General features: G+C 51.6%; 1 protein-coding gene across 2 annotated transcripts in view; it reads right to left on the reverse strand.

Moving 5' to 3' along the window:
• RBM19 (RNA binding motif protein 19) overlaps positions 1-23,026 on the reverse strand; it is a 118,652-nt gene extending 95,626 nt beyond the window's left edge. For both annotated transcript variants that reach the window (XM_061141852.1, XM_061141853.1), the window contains exons 1-16: positions 22,877-23,026; positions 20,404-20,586; positions 19,898-20,023; positions 19,670-19,708; positions 19,212-19,404; positions 17,892-18,109; positions 16,181-16,261; positions 13,945-14,023; positions 12,555-12,626; positions 11,400-11,603; positions 9,940-10,070; positions 9,078-9,199; positions 8,549-8,645; positions 7,898-8,008; positions 3,421-3,621; positions 1,803-1,932 (exon numbers count right to left, since the gene is read on the reverse strand). In XM_061141852.1, the coding sequence (XP_060997835.1) occupies positions 1,803-1,932; positions 3,421-3,621; positions 7,898-8,008; positions 8,549-8,645; positions 9,078-9,199; positions 9,940-10,070; positions 11,400-11,603; positions 12,555-12,626; positions 13,945-14,023; positions 16,181-16,261; positions 17,892-18,109; positions 19,212-19,404; positions 19,670-19,708; positions 19,898-20,023; positions 20,404-20,586; positions 22,877-22,912 (2,023 nt within the window). In that variant the 5' untranslated portion in view covers positions 22,913-23,026. The remainder of the gene's footprint in view (positions 1-1,802; positions 1,933-3,420; positions 3,622-7,897; positions 8,009-8,548; positions 8,646-9,077; positions 9,200-9,939; positions 10,071-11,399; positions 11,604-12,554; positions 12,627-13,944; positions 14,024-16,180; positions 16,262-17,891; positions 18,110-19,211; positions 19,405-19,669; positions 19,709-19,897; positions 20,024-20,403; positions 20,587-22,876) is intronic.
• Between the last annotated feature and the right edge of the window lie 1,001 nt (positions 23,027-24,027).

The following is a 24,027-nucleotide window of genomic DNA, read 5'->3' on the forward strand; positions in this document are numbered from 1 at the left end:
TGAGAGGGCGGCTCTATGCCCTCATGGTTCACCCTCCAGCAGTAATGGATGTTAAGAAAGTGAAACAAGTGAACAGACAGGACAAATACAAACTGTGACGAGTGCCACAGAAGAAAAGGATGGCGTGACAGGAAGGAAGCACCAGGTCAGGTGCAGAAGGGCGCGGCCATGTGGCAGCAGCCACCACGCTCAGCGGTCCCACCAGGGCAGGCAGAGGCCTCCGCTGGGTCTGTTCCCAGGACCCTCACTCCTGGCAAATCCGAGCTCTAAAGTAGGACTTCCTTTTGGCCAAAAAAACATGAGTCACGTCCAAGTTTAATAACTTAAGTGAAAATCAAAGTTGACGATAATTTGAGGCTGATGGCTGATTAAGAAGAAACTGTGATTACATAAAGAAAATTCCTTTTGAAGAGAGCATAAGCAGGTTGGAAGAGAAGGCTAATCCAATCCGTAGACAAAAATAACTCACAGATGGGGGCTAGTGAGGGACTTCTAAAAGATCTGTATCCATGATTGGTAACCCCAATGGGGAGGGGTGCTTTGGGGGCTGTAGAAAGCAGAGACTGAGGAATTTTCCTTCCTAATGGAAACGAGGCTTCTTGTCCAGGGGTTCCCAATGCCTTGTAGCAACTGGGCCAGTCCTGAAGGAGGTTTTACCAATCCAAGACGAACTGGGATATGCAGACAGCTTAGAGAGGTTTGTGAACAGCGAGGTCTATTCAGTTACAGGGCTGTTCTTTCATCTGAGAATTTTGTTTCCCACCGCTCACTTATCCCACTCCTATAACACCCATTCTCTTATTAGGGGTAAATGGGAGATGCAGTTTTTTAACCCTTATTTGAATAAACTGGCAACCTGATGGTAAGATGGGAGTAAGGAGGAGGAATATTACCAATGGGCGAGATCTTTTTTCAAAAAATTGTTTCTCATTTTTATTTATCTATTTTTGGCCAAACTGCGTAGCATGTGGGATCTTAGTTCCCTGACCAGGGATGGAATCTGTGCCCTGCCCCCTGCAGTGGAAGCCTGGAGTCTCAACCACTGGATCACCAGGGAGGTCCCCGGGTAAGATCTCACTGTCTGGTTAAGGGGCTGACAGGTCTTCTCTAAAGGCCTCAGATTCTAGGACGGAGTCTCGGGCCTCTGACCAAGTGGTTCTCAATCGAGGGCTGCACTGTCCCCTAGAGGACACCTGGCATGCAGGGGACGTCACAATCACAGGGGACACTCCTGACATTCAGGGAGCAGGGTCAGCAAGGTGTCTTACAATTCAGCTCGCACAACAGGGCTGCCGAGGAAGAGCCGTGCTGCGGAGTGCCAGCAGCGCCCCCTCCCCACCCAAGCGTGAAGCGGGTGGGCTCTCGGGTCCCTCCCCTTTCCTGCCTTTGCAGTCACTGGACACCAGAGGGAGCCATCCCAAGGACCCGGAGATTGAGTATCTTAAAACAGCCCTCAACAGCCAGGCTCACCTATCCTGGCACATCTATCAACTAGAAGGTGGTCTTCTCTTGCTCTGTTCTGAATCCTTCCTAACAGATTCTAGTTGCTTTTTCCCCCCTTTCACAACCTTTACTTGACAAATCAAAAAAAGTCAGCTTTCCTTAACCATACCCATCATTTTTACATTCTGTTTTTTAAGGACATTTTTCATGCCTATAAAATCCAAAAGTCGGGCACCCACCAGTGTCAGGATGAAAAAAACTTTCAACCGAACACCTGATACACAATTCGGTGCTGCCCCCAGTCCGCCCTTCCCCTGCCTGCTGCCTCAGGACACCCTGATCTCAGACCCGGCTCTCACCTGTTTCTGCCTCCATCCTGTCCGTTCCCGCTGGTTCCGCTGGTGCGTCTTGGGGTTCTTCTTTCTGGGGGGCTGGACTGGAAAAGACGCCCATCGGAGCCCACTCCAGATAAAGGGGGACGTGGTGGAACTGCAGAGAAGCGGGGAGAGGGACTCAGTCCACGACACAGACCAAGAGCCTGAGGCTCAGAGTATGGGTGACTCAGTGGAGTCAGGAGGAGGGGCACAGCCTAGAACCCTACGTGCCGCCTGAGCCCTGGGAACACAGGGGCCCTTGCTGGTTCAGGGGAGAGGTCAGAGCATCTGCTGTCACTGGACACATCTGTGTCCCCTTAACCCTCTCTAATGGGGTGTCAATGGCAGCAGAATTGGGGGCAGAACCACGGATACAGGGCAGCCCCCCGGAGGAGGTACAACAGGCTGTGGGACACCAGGCTTTCTCTCCTTCCACAGACACACACTCACAGACAGTGCTTGTGCACACATCTGTGTGCAGAGGGTTTTTTTTTTTGAAAGGATAAACAAGACAAACAGTCTGCAAAGCATTAAAGTGCTTGACAGAGAGCAGCTACTTGCAGTGGGTTGAATGGTGGCCCTTCAAATGATAAGTCCACATCCCAATTCCCAGAACCTCTGAATGTGGAAAAAACGTCTTTGCAAAAGTTTAAGTAAATGATTCTGAGATGAGGTCACTCTGGATTACTTGGGAAGGCCCTAAATCCAATGACAAGAATTCGTGTAAGAGAAAAGGAGAGGGAAGATCTGAGTTGAAGAAAAGGAGAAAGCTGTGTGGACAGAAGCAGAGACTGGAGTGATGCGGCCACAAGCCAAGGGATGACTAGAGCCATCAGATCCCAGAAGGAGCTAGGAAAGATCTGTGCCCCGACCTCTAAGAGCCTTCAAAGAGAGCATGGCCCTTGGCCCTTGAACACCTTGATTTCAGAGTTCAGGCCCCCAGAACTGTGACAGAAAACATTTCTGTTCCTTTAAGCCACTAAATTGGTGTTATTATGGCAACCACAGAAAGGAATACACTAATATATATATTTTTTTCTGCTGTTACCAAAGGGCTTCCCAGGTGGCACCATTGGCAAAGAACCTGCTTGCCAATGCAGCAGATATAAGACAACAGGTTTGATCCCTGGGTCAGGAAGATCCCCTGGAGGAGGGCATGGTAACCCACTCCAGTATTCCTGCCTGGAGAATCCTATGGACACAGGAGCCTGGCAGGCTGCAGTTCATGGGGTCACTAACAGTCACACACAACTGCAGTGACTTAGCATACACCAAAAAACAGGAGGTAGCCTGCCTTTCGGCTTTCAACTAATCATAGGTACAAACCATCCAAAGCACCATGGATGATGGTTCAAGTTTACAGGGGACTAGAAAGCTGAGGGACCCAGCGTCAGCAGGGAACCAAGGCAGGCTTCCTGGGGGATGTTTGGAGCCTGTCTTTCACATTCCCCATTCAGAGGTGCTCCCAGGGGTGGGGTGACAGTTGCAGTCTCGACAGAGACAGGTGGTTTCCAGCACGAGTAGGGTCTAAGATCTAAGCCAAGACAGCCTATCTGTCAGCTCCCTCTGTCCTCTCCTGCAAGTGGGGCTCGGGTGGCCTTACCTTGGAGTAGGCTAGGTGTCGGAAGGCCTTGCGGGCCTCCAGCGGCTCCAGAAACTCCACGATGGCTGTGACGCCGCCCTCTGGCAGGAGCACACGGCCCAGGCTGCCGAAGCGGCCAAAGATCTCCTGCAGCTCAGCCGCCAGGGTGCCTGCGGGGAGGTTCTTCACCAGGATCACGGTCTTGCTTCGCTCGGCGGCAGCCTACAGGGAGGGGACAGCTCAGCTGGGACGACGGGAGGGAGTCACTGGCCCCCGGTGGCAGCAAGTGATGGGTGGATAAACCCAGACCAGGCACCCATGTAAGACCTTGGGTACCAGGCCCTTAGGAATCTGGCCCAGGAGACCCCGCTCTCTCTGGAGGGGGATGAGGGGTGGGGATGAGGGTGAGGGCTCCAGGATTGGACCCCCCCCCACCCCGACCCAGGTCAAATTCCAGCCCCATCACTTCTGAGGCAAGGCAGATTCTGACACTGCCCAACCACAGCCCTCGCTGGACCTTCCGGAACACTCCAGCCAGGGCCAGGAGCTGCATCCCTGCACTCAGGGCCTCTGCCAGGAACTGCAGACCGCCTGCCACCACACGTGTGAGGAGTTAACACCGGGTGGGAGCGGCCCATGGTCCTCTGGAGTTGGTGCATCCCCAGTCCTTTGGGTGGGACAACTCCGATGTGAGTTGGGTGGCTGTCCCCCCAGGAAAGCCTCAGCCTGCCGCCCCACCAGCACAGCCTGTACTGGGCTCATCCCCCCTTGCCCCTTCTTGCCTGTGTGTTGTTCAATGAACTACCTGCGCTTGAATCTGTCACTGAACTGGCGTTTGGAAGAACCCAAAACAAGACACCAGGTGTCCAGCCTTGAGACATGTACTCGGCTATGGCTCAGCTGATCACCTTTCACGGGGCCACGGCACCCATTTCATGGATCATTCCGGGAAAGGAGTCTATCAAGTTGACACAAGCAAACTGATTCAGTATGAGTCGGCTAACGTTAGCAATTATTTTCTTAAAAATGAATGGCGGATGGAGTATAAAACCTGAAAAAATGAACGGGAAGAAGTCCAGGCATGGGGTCTATCTGGGTACAAGTCTCAACTCGGCCACTGGTCTAATCTGAAACCTTCAATCAAGTGTTTTTCCTCTAGGCCTATTTTCTTTTCCTTTGCTTTATACTGGAGTATACTCGGTAAAGAATCTCCCAATGTAGGAGATGTGGGTTCGATCCCTGGGTTTGGAAGATCCCCTAGAGAAGGAAATGACAACCCACTCCAGGATTCTTGCCTGGAGAATCCCATGGACAGAGGAGCCTGGGGGGTCACTAAGAGTCGGACATGACTGTACAACTAAATAACACCACAGCTGACTTACAACGTTGTGTTAGTTTTCAGGTTACAGTGAAGTGATTCATTTATACACATTCATTCTTTTTCAGTCTTTTCCCATATAGGTTATTACAGAATATTGAGTTGAGTTTCCTGTGCTCTTCAGTAGGTTCTTAAAAATTTGTGTTTATTTTCTGGCCATGTGACTTGTGGGATCTTAGTTTCCAGACCAGGTATCGAACCCATGTGCCTTGCAGTGAAAGTATGGAGCCCTAACCACTGGACCGCCAAGGAAGTCCCTAGTAGATACTTTTTGGCATTTCCTTGGCCACACCACTTGGGATCTTAGTTCCCCCAATGAGGGATCAAAACCACTCCTGCTGCAGTGGACATGCAGTCTTAATCACTGTGGACCACCAGGGAAGTCCTACAGTAGGTCCTTGTTGATTATCTTTATCCCTCCCCACCACATTTCCCCCCTGGGAACTGTAAGCTTTTCTTTGAAGTCTGTGAATCTGTTTCTGTTTTTTAAGTTAATTCACATTTTTTTTTTAAAGATTCCACAGGTAGGTGATATCATATGATATTTGTCTTTCTCTGAATTATTTCACTTAGTATGATAATCTCTAAGTCCCTTCATGTTGCTCTAAATGGCATTACTTCATTCTTGTTCGTAGCTGAGTAATACTCCATTGTAGATAAGGACAACTTCATTATCCATTTATCTGCTGATGAACATTTCAGTTGCTTCCATGTCCTGGCTACTGCAAATAACGCTTCACTGAATATTGATGTGAATTATCTTTTCAAATTATGGAAGGCAAAAGGAGAAGGGGGCAGCAGATGATGAGATGGTTGGATAACATCATCAACTCAATGGACACGAATCTGAGCAAACACCAAAAGATAGTGGACAGAGGAGGCTGGCGTGCTGCAGTCCATGGAGTCACAGAATTGGACACAAGTTAGGGACTGAACAGTAACCAGATATATGCCCAGGAGTGGGACTGCTGGATCATATCGTAGCTCTATTTTTAGTTTTTAAAAGAACCGCCATACTGTTCCTTATATAGTGGCTGTTCCAATTTACATTCCCCGCAGTGGTGTAGGAGGGTTCCCTTTTCTCCACAGCCTCTTCAGTATTTATTGTTTGGAGATTTTTTTGATGATGGCCATTCTGACTAGTGTCAAGTGATACCTGACTGTAATTCTGATTTGCATTTACCTAATAATTAGCAATGCTGAGTATCTTTTCATGTGCCTTTCGCCATCTGTATGTCTCGTTTGAAGAATGTCAACTAAGAATGTCCACTTTCTGATTGGGCTGATATTGATATTTGATTTTTGATATTATGCTGCATGAGCTATTTTGAAGATTAATCCCCTGTTGATCACATCAGTTGCAAATATTTCCCCCCCTTTCTGTGGCTTGTCTTTTTGTTTTGATCTTGGTTTCCTCTTCTGTGCAAAAGCTCTTGTGTAATTAGATCTCATTTGTTTATCTTTATTTTCATAGCTCTAGGAGGTAGATCCAAAAAGATACCACTATGATTTATGTCAAAGAGTGTTCTGCTTATGTTTTCTTCTAAAGGGCCTCAGTTTGTGCATCTCCAAATTGGGCTAATGGCAACACCCACCTTTTAGCTATAGGCCTCCTGCGGTTGCTGAGGGTTGAATGAGGAGAAGGGGCTAGAAGCCATCGGCAGCAGGGGAAAAGCCAGGCACCAGTGAGTGTTTAAGTGTAACTCAGGTCACAGAGTGCACTGTTAAGAGGCTTGGACTCTTGGGCCTGCATTCAAATCCAGCTCCACGGTGACCCAATACAAGTGAATCTGTGACTGTGGGCCCTTCTGTTCAATGCGAGCACAATGGCGCTGCCTCTCTGGGGTTGTAATGAGGGTGAAAGAACTAATAAAGGGCATAAACAGAAAAGAGTGCTTTGGGAAGCCCCACTCCAATGTTCTTGCCTGGAGAATCCCAGGGACAGGGGAGCCTGGTGGGCTGACATCTATGGGGTCGCACAGAGTTGGACATGACTGAAGCGACTTAGCAGCAGCAGCAGTGAACATTAAGATACTAGCACACTTTCTTAATTCATCCATCCACTCACCCATGAAATGCCCCTACCCATCATTCCCACTTTCTATGTGCCCACTTACCATCCAACCATGTAATTATCCTTCCACTAGCTACCTGTCCTTCCATCTGAACCATTCTTTTAAGATGAAACTCTTTAAGTTTTGGTGAAGTTGAGGAAACTGCAGATTGGGGGTGTAAAGCCCTGAGACTGAGTCCAGGCTCCTACAACAGACTCACTGTCTGACCTTTTGGTCCTCCCCTCTCTGCCCCCAGACCTCAGGTTCCTAGTCTGTAAAATGAAGTGTGTGTGTGTGTCGGGGCGGGGGGGGCGGTGTGAGGGGGTGGCGACGTCAAGTGTTTCAGCAGGCGCTCGAAGGCTTCACTGTCTGGATACCTAAGAACCTCTACCTAGCGGGGCAGAAGCATGTGGAGGACCCTCCCGCCACGTAGCTCAAGAAAGGTCTCAGTCCCCAAACACACCACAGGTGCTCTTAGTAAGGTGCTAGCGGGGCAGGGGAGAGACAGGATGAAGGATGCTTAGGGCTCCCACCCAACCTGTGTAAGGGCCCCCGATAGCTCAGTTGGTAAAGAATCCGCCTTGCGATGCAGCAGACCCTGGTTTGATTCCTGAGTCAGGAAGATCCGCTGGAGAAGGGATAGGCTACCCACTCCAGTATTCTTGGGCTTCCCCTGTGGCTCAGCTGGTAAAGAATCCACCTGCAAGGCAGGAGACCTGGATTCGATCCCTGGGATGGTAAGATCCCCTGGAGAAGGGAAAGGCTACTACCTACTTCAGTATTCTGGCCTAGAGAATTCCAAGGACTGTATAGTCCAAAGGGTTGCAAAGAGTCAGATACGACTGAGCGACTTTCACACACACACCCAACCTGTGTGCAGAAACTCTTGCCTACCAGTCCCCAAGAGACACCATCTAGCTCCAACAGGCCAGGAGTCTGAGCCAATGATCTTTCTTACTTTAATTGACAGTTGCAAAGTCAACGATGATCGTCTTTGACAGACCCGACCCTCCAACCCTTGCCCACGTCCCCTGATGTTGAGACCCGCATCCCAGAGGGCACCCACCTGGCTGAAGGAGTCCAGACAGACCCCGTTGTCGAGGAGGAAACGTCGCACTTCCTGGACGAGCTGGGTCTCCCCCAGGGCCACACGCACGGCCACGCTGCCCTTGGTCTCCTGCAGGAGGAAAAGGGAAGATGCCCTGTCGGCTGTCGGGCAGGTGATAGGTCAGCTGTCACACCTCCTAACAGTCTGAGGAGGAGGCATGGATGGAGCGAGACCCTATGGATGCTCCCCATGGATGCCCGCTCTGACTTGATGGTTCTGGGTTCCACGTCTGTTGGGGTGAATCAAGGACCCCACGTTCACCCCTCCACTCGTACGTAAGGATCTCATGTCAAGCTCATTCCCGCCTCGGGGCTTCTATACAGACTCAGCTCCACCCTCCGTTCAATTTCTGCTGGAATGTCTCATCCCTGGGCAGCCCACTCGCTCCCACTCTGTCCCCCTACTTGGCTGAAGCTTTCTTCAAGTCAATGCATGGTGCTTCGATTAATGAGCTCACGTCCTCCTCTGCTGGAAGGTTCGAGAAGAGCTGGATTGTTTCCCTTCATGGCCCTGCTGCCTTCCCGCCCAGAACCACTCCCCAAGAGCTGGTGCAGAGCGCCTCCTCCCCTGCCCAGAGTAGGGGACACGTCAGATGGGGTGCCCACTCACATGGTCGAACACTTGACTCTTGGTGGCGCTGTACTTCTGGGCGATGGCGTCGGCCACTGCATTGGGACCCATGAACAGTGTGTTCCAGTTGTGAGAGCTGAGGCAGGACAGAGAGATCAGACAGATGGTGAATGGGGGAAGCTCTTTTCAGATGCAAAGCCTGTAAGAAAGGAGCTCCTGGGCCTGCCTCCCCAAGTCCCCAAAGCCTCCTCCTGCTCTGTCTTACCTGGTGTGGGCCAAACCCCCAGGGCCCGCAGACAACAGAGCCGTGATAACATTAACACCAGCTCAAGTCCGTCAAGCGCTCACTCCGCACCAGGGACCAAGTGCTTTGCTTACATTCACTCACTTGGTCCTGACAACACCATGGAAGTGAGGCACCACTGATCCTCCCCATCTTGCAGATGGGGAAACAGGCACAACAAGGTTACAGATGAGGGGCTAAGGCCACCACAAGGAGCTGGGAGCCCAGGGGGCAGGGAGAGGAGGGACGAGAGCAGGGAAGCCCGGGTCGGAGGCAGATACGGACCTGGAGCTGTTGGCTTTGTCTTTGGACTCTTTCTTTTTCTTGTAGGACGATGATCCTGGGGCATCGGCGTCCTCGCTGGCCTCCTTCTTGACGGTGGATGGTAACACGTGGAGCATCCTGCCCTGGAGTGGGGACGAGAGGAAGGAGGTGAGGACAGGCAGGGGGCTAGTGCTTCTACATCCTGCCCGGGGGATGCTGGCCTCTCCACGAGGGGGCTGGACCCAGCGCTGAGACTTCTGTCGTAAGGCGGGGGCCTCGGGCAGAATACCCACGAGGTTAGCACAGGGGCCTGACACCGCCTCAAAGAGTATGCTGAGTTTGGGAGTAATACCTGTAGGGCTCTCCACCCCACCCTGTCTCTGTGAGCATGTGAGCTCCATATGGGCAAGGATCAGGTCCGGCCTGGCAGCCACAGGGATCAACACATCATGAACGAATGAATGAACGACAGGAAAGGGAGGCGTGTGTGCCAAGCACGTTACTTGGAAAAGAGAAGCTCCTTACATTCTATACTGTGGCATTTCAATGACAGTTCAAAACTCTTTCCTTCCTTACTCCTCCTCCAAGTGGTATTTCTCAAGCTGGAGAGCATGTTCATTTAATCCACAAACACTTTTTAAAGGCCTACTATGTGCCAGGCGCTCCTCCAGGCGCTAAAACAGGGACCAGAACTGAGCAGATGCTGCCCCTGGGGGGGACCCCTCCCAGCAGCTCAGATCAGGAGGTGGCTTCACGGGCATCGGGTGTGCGTCCCTACAAGCTGGGGTGCACGTCTGTGCCTGCACACGCACACGCGCACACACTCACGGCCTCCTCCCACCACCTGGGCCCACCAGTCGCCTGCCAGCCCACGGGCCATCACCTGGAACACCTGCCCGTCCACCTCCGCGTAGGCCTTCACGGCGTGCTCTGGGAACATGAAGGTGACGAAAGCAAAGCCCTTGGGCTTCTTGGTCAGGCTGTCGATGGGGTAATGCAGCTCCGACAGGGGACCTGAGGGCAGGAAGGGCGTCAGTGTCCCGAGGCTGGAGCCAGGCCTGAGCACCGGGCAGGAAAATTCTGGGCAGTAGTCAGGGGAGGGGTTTTAACCAGACGGAGCGTGGAGCTGCAGCAGCTGCCGGGCCCAAGAAGGACAGTGGTGAGGGGCTGCCGTGAGACCCCCACCTGCCAGGCCAGGGTGTCCTTCGTGCGTCCATCCCGAGAGCAAGGTGCCTGGGCTGGGCCCTGCCTCCACCACCCACTCCCTGGGGGGCCACAGGCCAGCCACCAGCCTTTACGGGCCTCAGTCTTCTCATCTGTAAAGTGGTGCCGAGTCTCCAGCTCAGAGGACAGCAGGGAGGGTTAAATGCACGAATACGTGTCATGTACTAAACAGGGTCTGCTGGTCACGCAGGGTCTCAGAAGTGTCTGCTGAGACAGTATTACAATGCTCACGTTAAAGTACACACTTTCCACTGTAAACACCTGGGTGTGGATCACCCTTTCTTCTGTGCCGGCCCTGCCTTGTAAACCAGGGCCCTGGCCTGTGCGGGAGGATCTGGCAAGCAGGACCCATGCTGGAACATGACACCCAATTGGCCAGATGGTTGAATCCTACTCATGGTTCCCTTCTCCTTGAGACAGGGCCTCAACCAAGCTCCGATCCTTCTCAATCCACAGCTGATCTCTGAACAGAAGTGGAAATCCCCCTCCAGGGGATCTTAAAAGCATCTCGACCTGGCCCCTACCCACCACTTTGTACCCCTACTTCTTTCCTTCCATGACCTTCTTTCCAAGGTCCATGAGAACCATGACCTTACAAATAGGCACAGCCCTGTGTGCCAAGCTGAATTACGGGCCTTCAAGTCCGTGCCCGACAAAATAATGCTAGCAGCCATGACAAGGAAAAGAGCCCTCGCGGGCAAACCTATCTGGATGCTCAGTCTGAGAGCAGGACTATTTAGACAGCAGAATTCAGAATGGCGAGCACTTCATATCCGTACATACAGTGAGTGGGCTTCCAAGACCAAAGTCAGGGTTTGGACACCAGGGTTTTCTCAGAAAACCATACCCAACCCCATCAATTCTGAGTTTTAATGAGCGAGAGCTAAGGGAGTCTGGGTTCAGACCATGAAAGGTGGCTGTGATACTATCCAGGACTTCGAGCTCCATGACCTATATCCTGTCTGTCTGACAGCAGCTCAGAGATCGTGAAGCCCATTTTATGGATGAGAAAACTGAGGTCAGAGAAGGAAGTCATTAGCCCAAGGTTAAGCCTAGGCATACAGGGACTCAGACCACGTGCCGTGGGCGTGTGCGGCAAGCCGGAGGCTGCTCCCCTACCGTATTCAGAGAAGAGCTTCTCCAGGTCCTCCTCAGAGCTGGTGTAGGGCAGGTTTCGCACAAAGAGCCTCCCGGAGTCGGCCAGGTCCTCCTCCTCTTCGTGCTCCCCGAGCGTCCGGCCTTGCCAGGGTTTGGCGCCATTCTTCAGGGGTGCCTTGGCCGCAGGGACACTCCTTTCCCTGAATACCTCGATGTAGCGTCCGCCTGGGTGAGGAAAGGCCGTCAGGGCCCGACTGGGGGGATGCCCGGAACCTGCCAGCTTCCAGACTCATCGCTGCTGCTGCCTTTCAAAGGCCATGGCAAAGGCGGCTGGGGATGGCACCGCATGCCAGGCTCTGGTCACCAGGGTGGCGGCCCCAGCTGAAGCTGGGCCTGAATGTCACTCGGCTGGCGAGCTCGGCTTAAGCCCTGGGGGAGCTGGCCTGGGTCACGGGGCTGCATCTTCCCGATTCCAGGGCCCGGTCCCTGGTGCTGCCCTGGGAGTCATCTCGGGTGACAGCCCCACCCTGAAGAGCCACCTGGTGCTGCCCTCAGCTGTGTACCTGCATTGCTCTGAGAGCCTGATTAGACTGCAACCACCAGCTTCCCTCTACACGCATATAGTAGGTGCTCAATAAATCCTACCACCTGGCTTATGAGCAAGACTCCTTAGGTTACTCCCTTCTCTAAGAGAACTCACGAACTCACAAGGGGTTGATGGCTGGATCTGAGTCACCTGTCCACACCAGGGACGGGTCAGAGATCATGTCCTTGTATACAGTCCAGAGACCTCCCAAGTCTGGACCTGGCACTTGCTGTTCCCTGTAACGGAATGGCCCTGCCCCACAAAGCCAGAGCTGGCTCTCGCAATTCCTCCAGCTTTTGCTCCAAAGTCACCAGCTCAACGTGGTCCAAGCAGACAAGATCCCATTTAAATCCTCCAATCCCGACCCTTGCCTGCATCTGTCCACAGCATGGCCCCTGTGGTTACTGCCTCTCTTTCCCCTCTCAATGTAAGTTTCCTCTACAGGAAACTCAGCCTGATCTCTGCCCCAGAAGGCAGGGGCCTTATCCTCGGTGCCCTGGGCAGTGAGTGCCCAGCAGCGCACAGCAGACCCCCGACGTGACCTTACAGAGTAACTGCAAAAACCCCTGCCACCATGCGGGCATCCTTACCCATGTACTCCCTGTTGCATTTCAGGGCCTTCCTCACTTCCTCTTCACTGCTGAAATCCACAAAGACATACCCTGCAAAAGGACCGTGACAAAGGTAAGGTCCAGAGGCTGCAGACACTCGTGGGAGCCACGGAGGAACATTCGCATTGTGCCAGGTGTTTGGGGGAAGCAGCAGGAAGTGGTGGCGGGAAACCTACAGTTTTTGCCAAATCTCAGAGATTTTCCTTCCACTCCCCTCTCCCCAGGGCAAATTTCCCTCTGCAGGAAGCATTCCGACCCTGTGGCCTGGCTTTCTGGAAAGAAAATGTTGGCCCATAGGAGTCACAAACATGGGCAAACTTGGCCTCCCTCCCAGCCTCACCCCTGTGCTGACCAGTGCCTGCTCCTTGGCCTTCTCCGGACAAGCGTCTGTGGTGGCAGGGATGTGCCCAGCTTGGCACCAGAGGGGCCACCTGCACAATGACTGCCCGTGGCTCTGACTGGCACAAACAAGGAGGTGCCTTTCCAAGAACCAGGTGCCTTTCCGAGGAGTCTTTCCGAAAATGAGAGGCCTCAACCCCGACAGCCGCAGACGGGCCTCCCCTCCCCACTTTTCTAGAGGCGTGCTAAGACAGAGGTCTCCAACCTTTTTGGCACCAGGGGCTGGTTTCGTGGAAGACAATTTTTCCAGACTGGAAATTCCCCCACTGGAGTGGGGATGGTTTCAAGATGATTCAAGCGCACTGCGTTTATTGTGCACTTTATCTCTAACATTATCATATCATGATAATCTGGTAATTTGAGCGATGGGAGTGGCTGTGAATACAGATGAAGCTTCCCTTGCTCGCCAGCTGCTCACCTCCGGCTGTGCAGCTCCTAACAGGCTGTGGACGTGTCCCAATCTGCGGTCCAGGGCTGGGGAACCTGAGTTAAGTGATGTGCCCACGGACACATGGCTAGCAAGTGCCAGGGACGTAATTTGCACCAAAGGCCGGGGCTTTGGTCTGAATCACAAGACCCTCCCCTTGGGGACTGCAAAAGCCCCCATCGCAGCCCCTCTGGCTCCTCAGGCCCTGCCCCGGACTCTCCCTCACCAGCCCGGGGACCGTCCTGAATCTGATCACGGCCTCTTCTTGTTTTCAGTCCCCGGGGGTCCCCAGTCCCTGGGCTGAAGGCCACAGTCATTCCTCAGCCCCCAGGTCTGGGGGCCGGGCCCCACCTCCCCAGCTGAAAACCTCATACCAGGGGGCAGGAGGCAGGCCCTGTCCTGAGCACTGTCATTCACTGAGGCGGGGACCACAAAGAGGATAAACCATCACTGTCCTCAAAGCATCTCCACATTTCGACTGTCCCAACCTTCCGGTCCAGGCACCTGCCTCTCCAGCCCCCCCGGAAACAGCCCCAGCCTCACCTGTTTTGTTCCCATGAGCATTTCTCACTATTCGAATGGCCACGGGTTTCAGAGGTGCCAGGAATTCCATGACATTTTTCTGTGAGGAGAAAAAAAAGTTTTTGTTCCCCATTTCAATACAGATTTGGTCTGTATGTCTTCAATTACCAGTGAACTCAAGCATCTTTCTGGGCCATTTCAATTCTTTCTCTTAGAAGACATCCTTGCTTCTGTCTACTTTTCTGTTGGGTCATCCATAGCTCCCAATTTCTACTTACCTGTTTGTAAGTTAAAGAAACGAGTTCTGTCTGTTGTTTGTGTTATAAATGCCTGCTGTTTGCCTTTTGATTTTATGATACAAAGTTGCCTTAGAGAAATTTTAAATGTTATCTAGCCAATTAATCCATCTTTTTCTTATGACTACTGAGTTCTGCAAATTACTTAGAAAGATGAGATGTCATTTTGACCTGTCACACTGATAAAGAGGGATGCCCAGGGTTCACAGGCATTCTCATACACTGCTGAAGGGAGCATAAATTGGCCAAGCTTCCAGAGAGTGACTGACCTTCTGTATCCAAGCCTTAATAATGTACATGTAGGTGCTTGTATTATAAAATATTTATACAAACAAGGGCTGGCAAACGATAGCTCACAGGCCAAATACTGCTGACGGCCTATAAACTAAGAATGGTTTTTACATTTTCAAGGAATTATAAGGAAAAAAAAAAAAAAGCACAAGAGACCATACTCCCACAAAAACCTAAAATGTGCACCAACTGATGTCAATAGAAAAAAGTCTGCTGACCTCTGATCTCAAAAAATGTGCTGACTACATCATTATTCAAAACTGCAGAAGACTGGAAACAATCCCCATGTCTCAGTTTAGGGCGTTGGGTATATGAGACATATGAGATGTGGGGTTCGATCCCTGGGTCTGGAAGATCCCCTGGGGGAGGGCATGGCAACCCCCTCCAATATTCTTGTCTGGAGAATCCCCACGGACAGAGGAGCCTGGCGGGCTACAGTCCATGGGGCTGCAAAGAGTCAGACACGACTAAAGTGACTTAGCAGCAGCAGCAACAGCAGTGAATGTAACTCAGTGCATCCAGAGTAAAACTAGCACGCAGAGGACTTCGCTGGTCGTCCAGTGGTTAAGAACTGGCCTTGCAATGCAGGAGACTTGGGTTCGATCCCTGGTCAGGGAACTAAGATCCCATGTGCCTCAGAGCAACTAAGCCCACATGCCACAACTACTGAGCCTTCGTGCTGAAACTAAGATGTGACACAGCCAAGTAAAGAAGAGCATGCAACGTGAAAAATGGTGTTGCAGCAGAATATTCAGTATTCAGAAATATTTATGACATAATATGATGGGGGGGAAGTTTCAATATAGTTCCTGCTGTAAGACTGCATTTTAAGAAGAAAAGACATAGGTCAGTGTTTGTATATAAAGAAAAAAAATCTCTAAGAAGATACACCCAGAATTTATTAGTGGTTGTCAGTGAATGGGATATAGATGTGGGGGTTGGAGGAGCCTGCTCCAATTTGCCTGGGAAGGTCAGTCTTTCCACCAATAGTAATCAGACCTGTAGGTCATTAGTCTTGCATCCTAATATCCTCTAGTTACCACTCTCCTCTCTCAAGGCAGTTTGGCTGGCAATTTCTATAGTCATCCCAGTGATAGGTCATTTTACTTTTTAGCTACACTAACAAAATTTCCTACACTCAACTTTTATACTACTTTCATAAGAAGGGAAACTTACAAAGTGTTCTCTCCTGTGTAGATTCAGAGCCAGCAAACTATAGGATGCAGGCCAAATAACAGCCCGCTGCCTGTTTTTATAAATAAAGTTTCACTGGCACACAGCCATGCCTACTGGATTACCTGTCATCTAAGGCTGCCTCTGCTACAACAACAGGGTTGAACAGTGGTGACAGAGACCAGACTGATTACAAAGCCTTAGGTATTTACTAACTGGTCCCTTTTAAAAAATTTTTAGCAGAGATAAGTTTGCCCACCCCTAGTACAGATGATCAATGAGGGAGCTCAGTCTTTCTCTGTCTCGGTATAGCCGTCTCTGTTTCCTGACCTTGACGATGCCCAAGATTCTATGTCTCAGCCTTTTCAGCCCCCAGTTCCCTTCAGCTCAAGTCCTCAACCGCCCCCAAAATCCCTGTGCAGCAGAGGCTCCAGGCACCCTCACCTCGTCTCCCCCTGCCCAGGGGCTCCCGGCCTCACCCGGTTCCTGGCACATACCTCTGTGACGTTGAACGGGGCACCCCGCAGTTTCACAGTGTGGGGGGTGGTGGGTTCCTTCTGGCTGGCTGGTTTCTCGGTCTGAGGGATGGCAGAGAGCAGAAAAGATCTCACTGAGCTCCCAGGTGCGGCTGCAGGAGGAGCCGACCTGGGCATCCAGTGAGCGTGCTGAGACCCCTGCCAGCAGGCAAATGGGCGATGCCGGAAGCATCGTGCCTGCCAGGGATGCGGAGTCAGGCCAGGGCCTGGGGGAGGGGATGCCAATCCTTCATATGACCCCAAGATGAGGGCGGGAACCACAGACTGGCTCACCGGGGGTCTGCTCACAGGGGCCCGGGCTACACAGAGGGGCAAGAGACTTGGAAGGAGCCCTCAGGTGACATTTGCCAGCATGGATTCAGGGCTTACTCTGTGCCAGACATCGTACAGAGCGCTGTGCAGACACAGCCGTCTTCCTGAATCTGTAAAACAATCTTACAGGGGTTACAGGTTTGGGATGTCTTCTACAATTTTAGAATCAAAACAACTCTGAAAAAAACCTAATTTGGGGGTTAATTCCTTTGGTAATAAAACCTGCCCTGATTTGGACTCATTTGCTGGTGAAACCTGCTCTGAGCTGTTCTGGCACAATTTAGAGTTTACAACTATCCCAAGCAGGTGAGCAACCAGGTCTAACACCACTGCAGAAAGAGTCACGTGCGTTTGTGGGGTGCTTCCTGCGTGAGTTATGGGATCCCTCCCTGAAGCCTGCAACTTCTGAGTTCCAGTGCACACTCAGGCATGGGGGCTGACCTTCATCTGAGATGAGGCTCAGCGCGCCCTGGGAATCAGACACAGGGACCAGGGCCCGCTGAGCCTGATCTCAGATGAAGGTCAGAGGCCGGAGGAGAAGCACTTCAGCTCAGGACCCAGAGCTGCTCCAGGTCAGAGTTTGGAGTTGAACGCACAGTTCCCTAACTTAGCCACACTCAACTCTCTCTTTTGAATATGTATTTTTAGGAAAAGCAGCCAGGAGGCAGCCATTATGAGAGGCAGAGAAAGAAAGGAGGGAGAAGAGAAAAGGAGAAAGAGAAGGAAGGAGAAGAGGGAATGAAGACCCAAAGGATGTGGGACGCTGTCCTGAGCAAAGAGAACCCTCATGTGGGAGATGACAGCACCCACATTTTAATATAGACTCCAGAACCTGGCAGACCTGGATCTGGGTCCTGACTCCCACCACTACCCAGCTGTGACTGTGGGCAAGTCACTTCCTTCCTCTGGGCCTCAGTTTCCACACCTGTAAAATGGGACAAGAATCCCCATTCCCCCACGACTACCATGAGATTCAGTGACAAAACGACATGCCAGGTATTGAACCTCACATGAGATCAATGCTCATCTAATTTCATCTACTCGTGGGCTCACACCTGCCTACCTTCCTACTGAATACTAAGTATAGCATACTCGGGATCCTTTTTCAGCCTGTCTACATCCCCCTCAACTCTAGAGGGGCAGGCAGCCTCTCTGTTAACAGGAACCAAATTCAGAGAGGCAGTGTGCTTGCTTGGGGTCACACAGCAAACAAGAACTTAAGGTAGGTAGGTCTCCGGGCTGCTGAACTGTCTTTCCTTGATGTAACACCCCCCACAAAGGGGCTACAGGAAAGGTGGGCGAGGCCCAGGTGGACCTCCTCCCTCCCCAGGCTCCTCAATTCACCCCAATCCACACACACCTTGGCTGGGGCTGCCCCCCCGTCCTGCTGGGCGGGGGCAGCAAAGGAACCCTCTTCCTCTGCCTCACTCCCCTCTTCACAGTTCACGGCTTCATCTTCGCTCTCTTCCGAGGATGGTGCTTCAGCCGCCACCACCTTGGACTTCAGATAATCCATGTCGGACAGCTCCTTCCGCGCAGCTGCCTTGGGTTCCTTGGGTTCGAGGCCATCCTCCCCCTCTGGAAAGATGGAAAGGCTGGGAGTTGGTGATGGTTGTGAGCAAACCAGAGGGCTGGGGTGGCAGACAGCGTGGTGGTGTGACACATTAGGTGCCAAGCTACCCTGGTGCCCGGCAAGTCCTTGGATAAATAACTGAAATGATGGAGTTCTGACAGTTTCCATGCTCCACGTGGAAAACTTGAGGGCTCTCTCACCGGCCAAGTGTGAGGCTGCACGACTTTTTGAGACCCTAGAGAGCATTTTTACTCCTCGAGCCAGACCCACCGGTGGCTTCCAAGCCTAATGAGGAGCTCGGGTTTTATCCCAGCTGCTCTTTCAGGGGCAATCCAAACTCCTCGTGGGGTCTGGTGAGCTCACTGGCTTTTCCGCCAGCCCCCTGTGCTGTAGCCATCCTGAGCACATGGACACCCCCTGGCTCCTGCTCTTCCCACCCCTCTGCCATGCCTTTCCCTCTGCCTGGAACCCCTCCTCACCGCCCACCCGCTCTGAGTCCCCCCAGCTCCCACTGAGCTTTGCACAGAGACATTACCAGTCATAAAACTCACCTTAAATTCACTCCCTTGCCTTTCAACCGAAGTTGATTCCCGCCCCTCGATCACTGCACTCACCAGGCTGAGCCCCTCATGGCTACACCGTGAGCCCCTTCTGAGGACAGAGGCTCATCCCTCACCGCCTCTGTTCAAGGACCACCCTTCTCCGGGGCCTCACCCACCCCCCACTTCCTGCTTTCTCTCTTCGGCACTCATGTTCACATCATGTACTGAATACTGAATAAAGGAATCAGTCTGATTCCTTTACTGTTTCTTTCCCCACCAGAATGACAGCTCCACGGGAGCAGACTCTCTTGTCTTTTGCTCACTGCTACATCCACTCTCTGGCATACAGTAAGTGTTCAATCAATTCTTGAGTGAGTAATCCACTGACGGAATAAGGGACCCGGATCAATAAAGTCCGACGAACCCGTGGTAGGGATAATCAACCCTCTATGGGGCAGCATCTGATTTGCTATCTCCCAGGTCTAGCCCGGAGGGGTCCCGGGTCACTCGTGCGCAGATGCGGGCAGGTGCAGGGCGCGCACTATAGCGGGGGGCATACCCTCACCTTCTGAGTTCTCCCCATCTTCCTCCTCTTCGCTCTCCTGCCCTGAGTCGGAGTCAAAGTTCAGGTAATCACTGTCTGCCTTGCTCTTCCCTTTTGAGGGCTCAGCGTCCAGGGCATCATTCGCCCAGGTGGCCACCTGTGTCCGCTTCTGGTGAACTGACAGGAACTCCTGGAACTCATTATCTTCTTTCAGCTGCGGGTGCCGGAGAAGCAGGAAGAAGAGAGAACAGACAGAGATCAGTGAGGGCTCACCCTTGCACTCTTGGGAGGGTAAGCACGCTCTCTGAGGCCATGTCCCCCCAGCCTCTAGAGGGCCCCAGGGGCCAGCTGGGTTGGTCCTGGGGAGGGCAGCACTGGACAGAAAGATGAAGGAGCTATGGGGATATGGCAAGGGGAGATGAGAGGCAAGGGTCCATCTCTGCTGTCCACCCTCGGCTTGGTCACTGAGACAGACCCACCTTCTCCAGTTCACCTATGACCTTCTTCTTCTTGTCGTCCTATAAACAGAAAACACGGGTGTGAGGGTCACATATGAAAGGAGATGGAACCCCACTGCCCCGGGAGGGCTGCTTTCGGGAACCATCCAAGAGGGATTCCTGGGCCCCTCTCCCTCCCACTACCCTGCCTTCCCAGGGTAACTGCTCTGCTGACACCCGGGACATGGCTGGAAGTGACCATCCACGCACTTTCTTAGCTTCCGTGGAGACGGCGTCTTTGTCTTTTGGGGGTGGCTTGGACTGGCTCGGTTTCTGAGCATGCTTGCTCCAGGCTCGGGGCTTTGTCGGGTCCCCAAAGGACTTGCAGAACTCCACCTGCGAGAGACAGAGAGGGTGATGACGACACCTGCCACTACACCCAGCACAGGTGGGGGCTGACCAGAGGCAGGGGATGAATAATGTAGACCAGCGCTTCTCATTTTGGGACCAGGAGCAACACCATCACCTGTGAGCTCGTGAGACATACAAATTCTTGGAATTCTTGGCTCCTCTCCCCCAACACAGGGAATCAGAGACTCCGGGGAAAACTGCCTCTGCAAATGCTGCAAAGGATTAACGAGCACGAGGATCTGAAAACAGTGAGGAACACCAAAGGCATCATGGTCTGGAAGGGGCCAGGCCCTGGTCTCGCACGTGGAAAGAGCCAGGGCATCCCTGGCGACAGGCAGGTGGGGGTGAGGTCCACGCCTGCTCACCGTGATCCGGGACGTGTCGATAAAACTCTTGTTGAAATGGTTCAGTGCTGTCTGGGCCTCTTCCTCGGACTTGAAGCCGATGAAGCCGAACTTGCGGAACTTGCCATCTTTGGTGAACTTGAGGCTGCAATCCGTCAGTGTGCCGAAGGCGGTGAAGAGCTGCCGGAAACGCTCCTCCTTCATCTAGGACAGGACAGGAATGGTGAGGGAGGAGCCAGGAGGCCTCAGAGCCAAAGGGATAAAATGGGCTGGGAACCCGAGACCCCGGGATTCCTCCCCTCAGGTGGGGCAGTGGCTGAGCATGCTTTGTGGCTGGCACCTGGTTCTAACTGCAGCTCCAACGCTTGTCTGTGTGTGGCCTTAACCAAGTGCCTTCATCAATGAGGAAGTCAAGACTCAGAATAGCTACACTGAAATCCTCCGGGCCGGTGGGCTGCTAGGAGGTTAACCAGACTTATTGTGCCAGGAGCCCAGCATCATAGCTGCTACAAAGTAAACACCTAACAAATGCCTGTCACAGTAGATGTGTGAAATAAAGAATATGGTAAACTACACAGTGTTTGCTGATTGTGGTAGACAGGAGTAAGCAACTTTACAGCTTGTTCTCAGGACTCCTCATAAGCATCATTCTATGTCCCAACAGTGAGATCTCAACTTCATTTCTTGGCTTATTTATATCCCCAAAGACTATCTGCTGACTCCCACTATGAAAGATAAGAAACCTACATCATCTATTCCTCTCTTCCAGTCTCTGTTATTTATTATTTTAAATTCTTTCATCATTTACCCTAAACAAGTTACTTTAAAAATAACAATTATTGGGGGTGTCCCTGGTGGTCCAGTGGTTACGAACCTGCCTTGAAATGCAGGGGACACGGGTTCAATCCCTGGTCTGGGAAGATCCCACATGTCGTGGAACAACTAAGCCCATGCACCACAACTACTCTAGAACCCTTGTTCTAGAACTTGTGCTCTGCAACAAGAGATGCCACTCTAGTGAGAAGTCCTCATCCTGCAACTAGAGAAAACTCCCACTCAGCAATGGAGAGCCAGCACAGTCAAAAATAAACAAATAAATAAAAATCTTTAAAAAAAATCTATTATTGACCCTTCCTTCAGCTTTAGACAGCATCTCTTGATGTCTCACTCTGATGAATGAGGATTTTGGCATGGTGACCCTTTCTTCCCCTCTCAACTACCACTTCATTTTGCTTCTCAGTATGGCGTGTCTCTTCCTATTGCATGTCTTGTCTGATGAAAGAATTAGTTACAAACAGCTGTAGTAGTAGCTGACAGTTTGCAGGCTTACTGTGTGATGACATTAAGGATTTTGAGATAAGGAACTTGTCAAGAGATGCAAGTCATAAAGATAGTTTCTCCTGGAGATGGAGGACAGGACAGAACAAGTCTTTGCTTGGTTGGCCACTGGCTAAGACTCTGCGCTTCCAATGCAGGGGTTCCTGGTCAGAGAACTGAATCCCATATGCCACAACTAAGAGTTCAAATGTCACAACTAAAGATCCCCCAGCCAAATAGATATAAAAAATGTTAAAAGACCCTTAAAAAAAAGACTTTGCTTCTCATTTTATACCGAATTTTGATAATCATATGATAAGTGCTTCCAACCTGCCATGGAGAAAAAAAAGGTAAAGTAAAAAAACCACAAAAAAGAAACAGAAATGGCTTTATGTTTTTACTCTTTCTAAGGAGTGCAGATCTCTCATGCCATCCACATGGTACACTGTGTATTTGGGTCATGAGCTTACTGGCCACTCCAGTGGTGGAGGGGCCTCTCCATCCAGTGGAAGTCACAGTGAAATAAGTACAGATAATCTTCTGGGGCAGAAGGCATCTAGTCATCTTACACTACACATTCAACTATTTTTTCACTCATTTATTCAAGATGCTTTTATTGAATGCCTACCACCGTGCCAGGTTCTGTGGGCTCTAAGCAAAGGCAAGTATGACTGGGTCACCCCTCCCCCACTTGCTGGATAAATGGTTTAAAGCCTTTCACACTCACTCAGTTTTCTTAAACCATTCATTCCTACTGTCCTCAAAGCGGGAACCGGGAACTGGAACGCAGGTACCCAGCATATTACACCCCATTTTCCTCCCAGACAGTATCCCAAATGGAAGAGGGATATAGGTGCAGTGTCTAATTCAGTCACAAGTCAACAAAAAAAGTGATCGAACAAGAGGGTTATCGGAGCAAGGCATTCGACACAACGTGGGGACTAGCATCTCCCTGGGAAAGAGGTTTCGGGTACCAAGAGGCCAGATGTAAAACCTTTAAGAGGCACTACCCGTCTCTTCCAACTGTCATATCAATCTGCCGACAATCCTGCGGAATCCTCCGGGAACCCTGCCCAAGAGAGAAAGCCCCTCAACTCTCCCCAGGCACCTCCCTCCCAACCTCCAACTTCTGGCTGGGTCCCAATTTCAGATTCCCAAACTCAGTCTCTCTACTCACCCCATTCGGGAGGTTCTTCACGATCAGTCGCGACATGGCTAACGGTCCCACTTTTTTTGATTTCAGCACGAATAGGTAGCGACTACCACCACCAACTTTCACGCTACCACTCTGGGCGCCGCCATCTTTGGCAGACCGGAACAAAGTCACGTGCTCGAGACGTAGCTCGCCTCTACGGAAGTAGGCGTGACCGAAGAGCTACCCAAGGAAGTCACACCCTCTAAGGGGCGGGCCTGAGCGCTTGCTTCCTGCGCAGGCGCAGGCTGTTAGGCGGTCAAACCAGCCTGGAGAGGACACCGTAATGGCTAGTCCGGCAGGGGGCGCTGGTTCATAACATTGCCAGTGAATTGATTGACTGGAGCGGTATTTGAGATGTGCTTAAACAGAAGACGTTTTAGGTTTCTTTTCTGTTTTATTTTTTTATTATTGAGTTTTTAAGTGTCCCTGTGAATGGGGGCAGGAATAGGAAATCTTGCCGGTCTTTGAGACATGGGCTGAGGCTCAGACAGGCTGCCAGGTACCGTGAGTCATTTACCGAGCATCACCCGTGAATGTTAGAATGTGCCCTTGGCAGTGAAAGTGAAAGAGGAGAGTGAAAAAGCTGGCTTAAAGCTCAACATTCAGAAAACTAAGATAATGGCATCCGGTCCCATCACTTCATGGCAAATAGATGGGAAACAGTGGCAGACTTTATTTTTGGGGGTTCAGCGACTTCCTTTAACTTTCATGCATTGGAGAAGGAAATGGCAGCCCACTCCAGTATTCTTGCCTGGAGAATCCCAGGGACGACGGAGCCTGGTGGGCTGCCGTCTATGGGGTCGCACAGAGTCGGACACGACTGATGCGACTTAGCAGCAGTAGCAGCAGCAAAATCACTGCAGATGGTGACTGCAGCCATGAAATTAAGACGCTTACTCCTTGGAAGGAAAGTTATGACCAACCTAGACAGCATATTAAAAAGCAGCGACATTACTTTGCCAAGTCAAGGCTGTGGTTTTTCCAGTGGTCATGTATGGATGTGAGAGTTGGACTAAAAAGAAAGCTGAGCACCGAAGAATTGATGCTTTTGAACTGCGGTGTTGGAGAAGGCTCTTGAGAGTCCCTTGGACTGCAAGGAGATTAAACCAGTCCATCCTAAAGGAAATCAGTCC

This window comes from Dama dama, chromosome 5 (genome assembly GCF_033118175.1).
Source record: "Dama dama isolate Ldn47 chromosome 5, ASM3311817v1, whole genome shotgun sequence".
Lineage (NCBI taxonomy): Eukaryota > Metazoa > Chordata > Mammalia > Artiodactyla > Cervidae > Dama > Dama dama.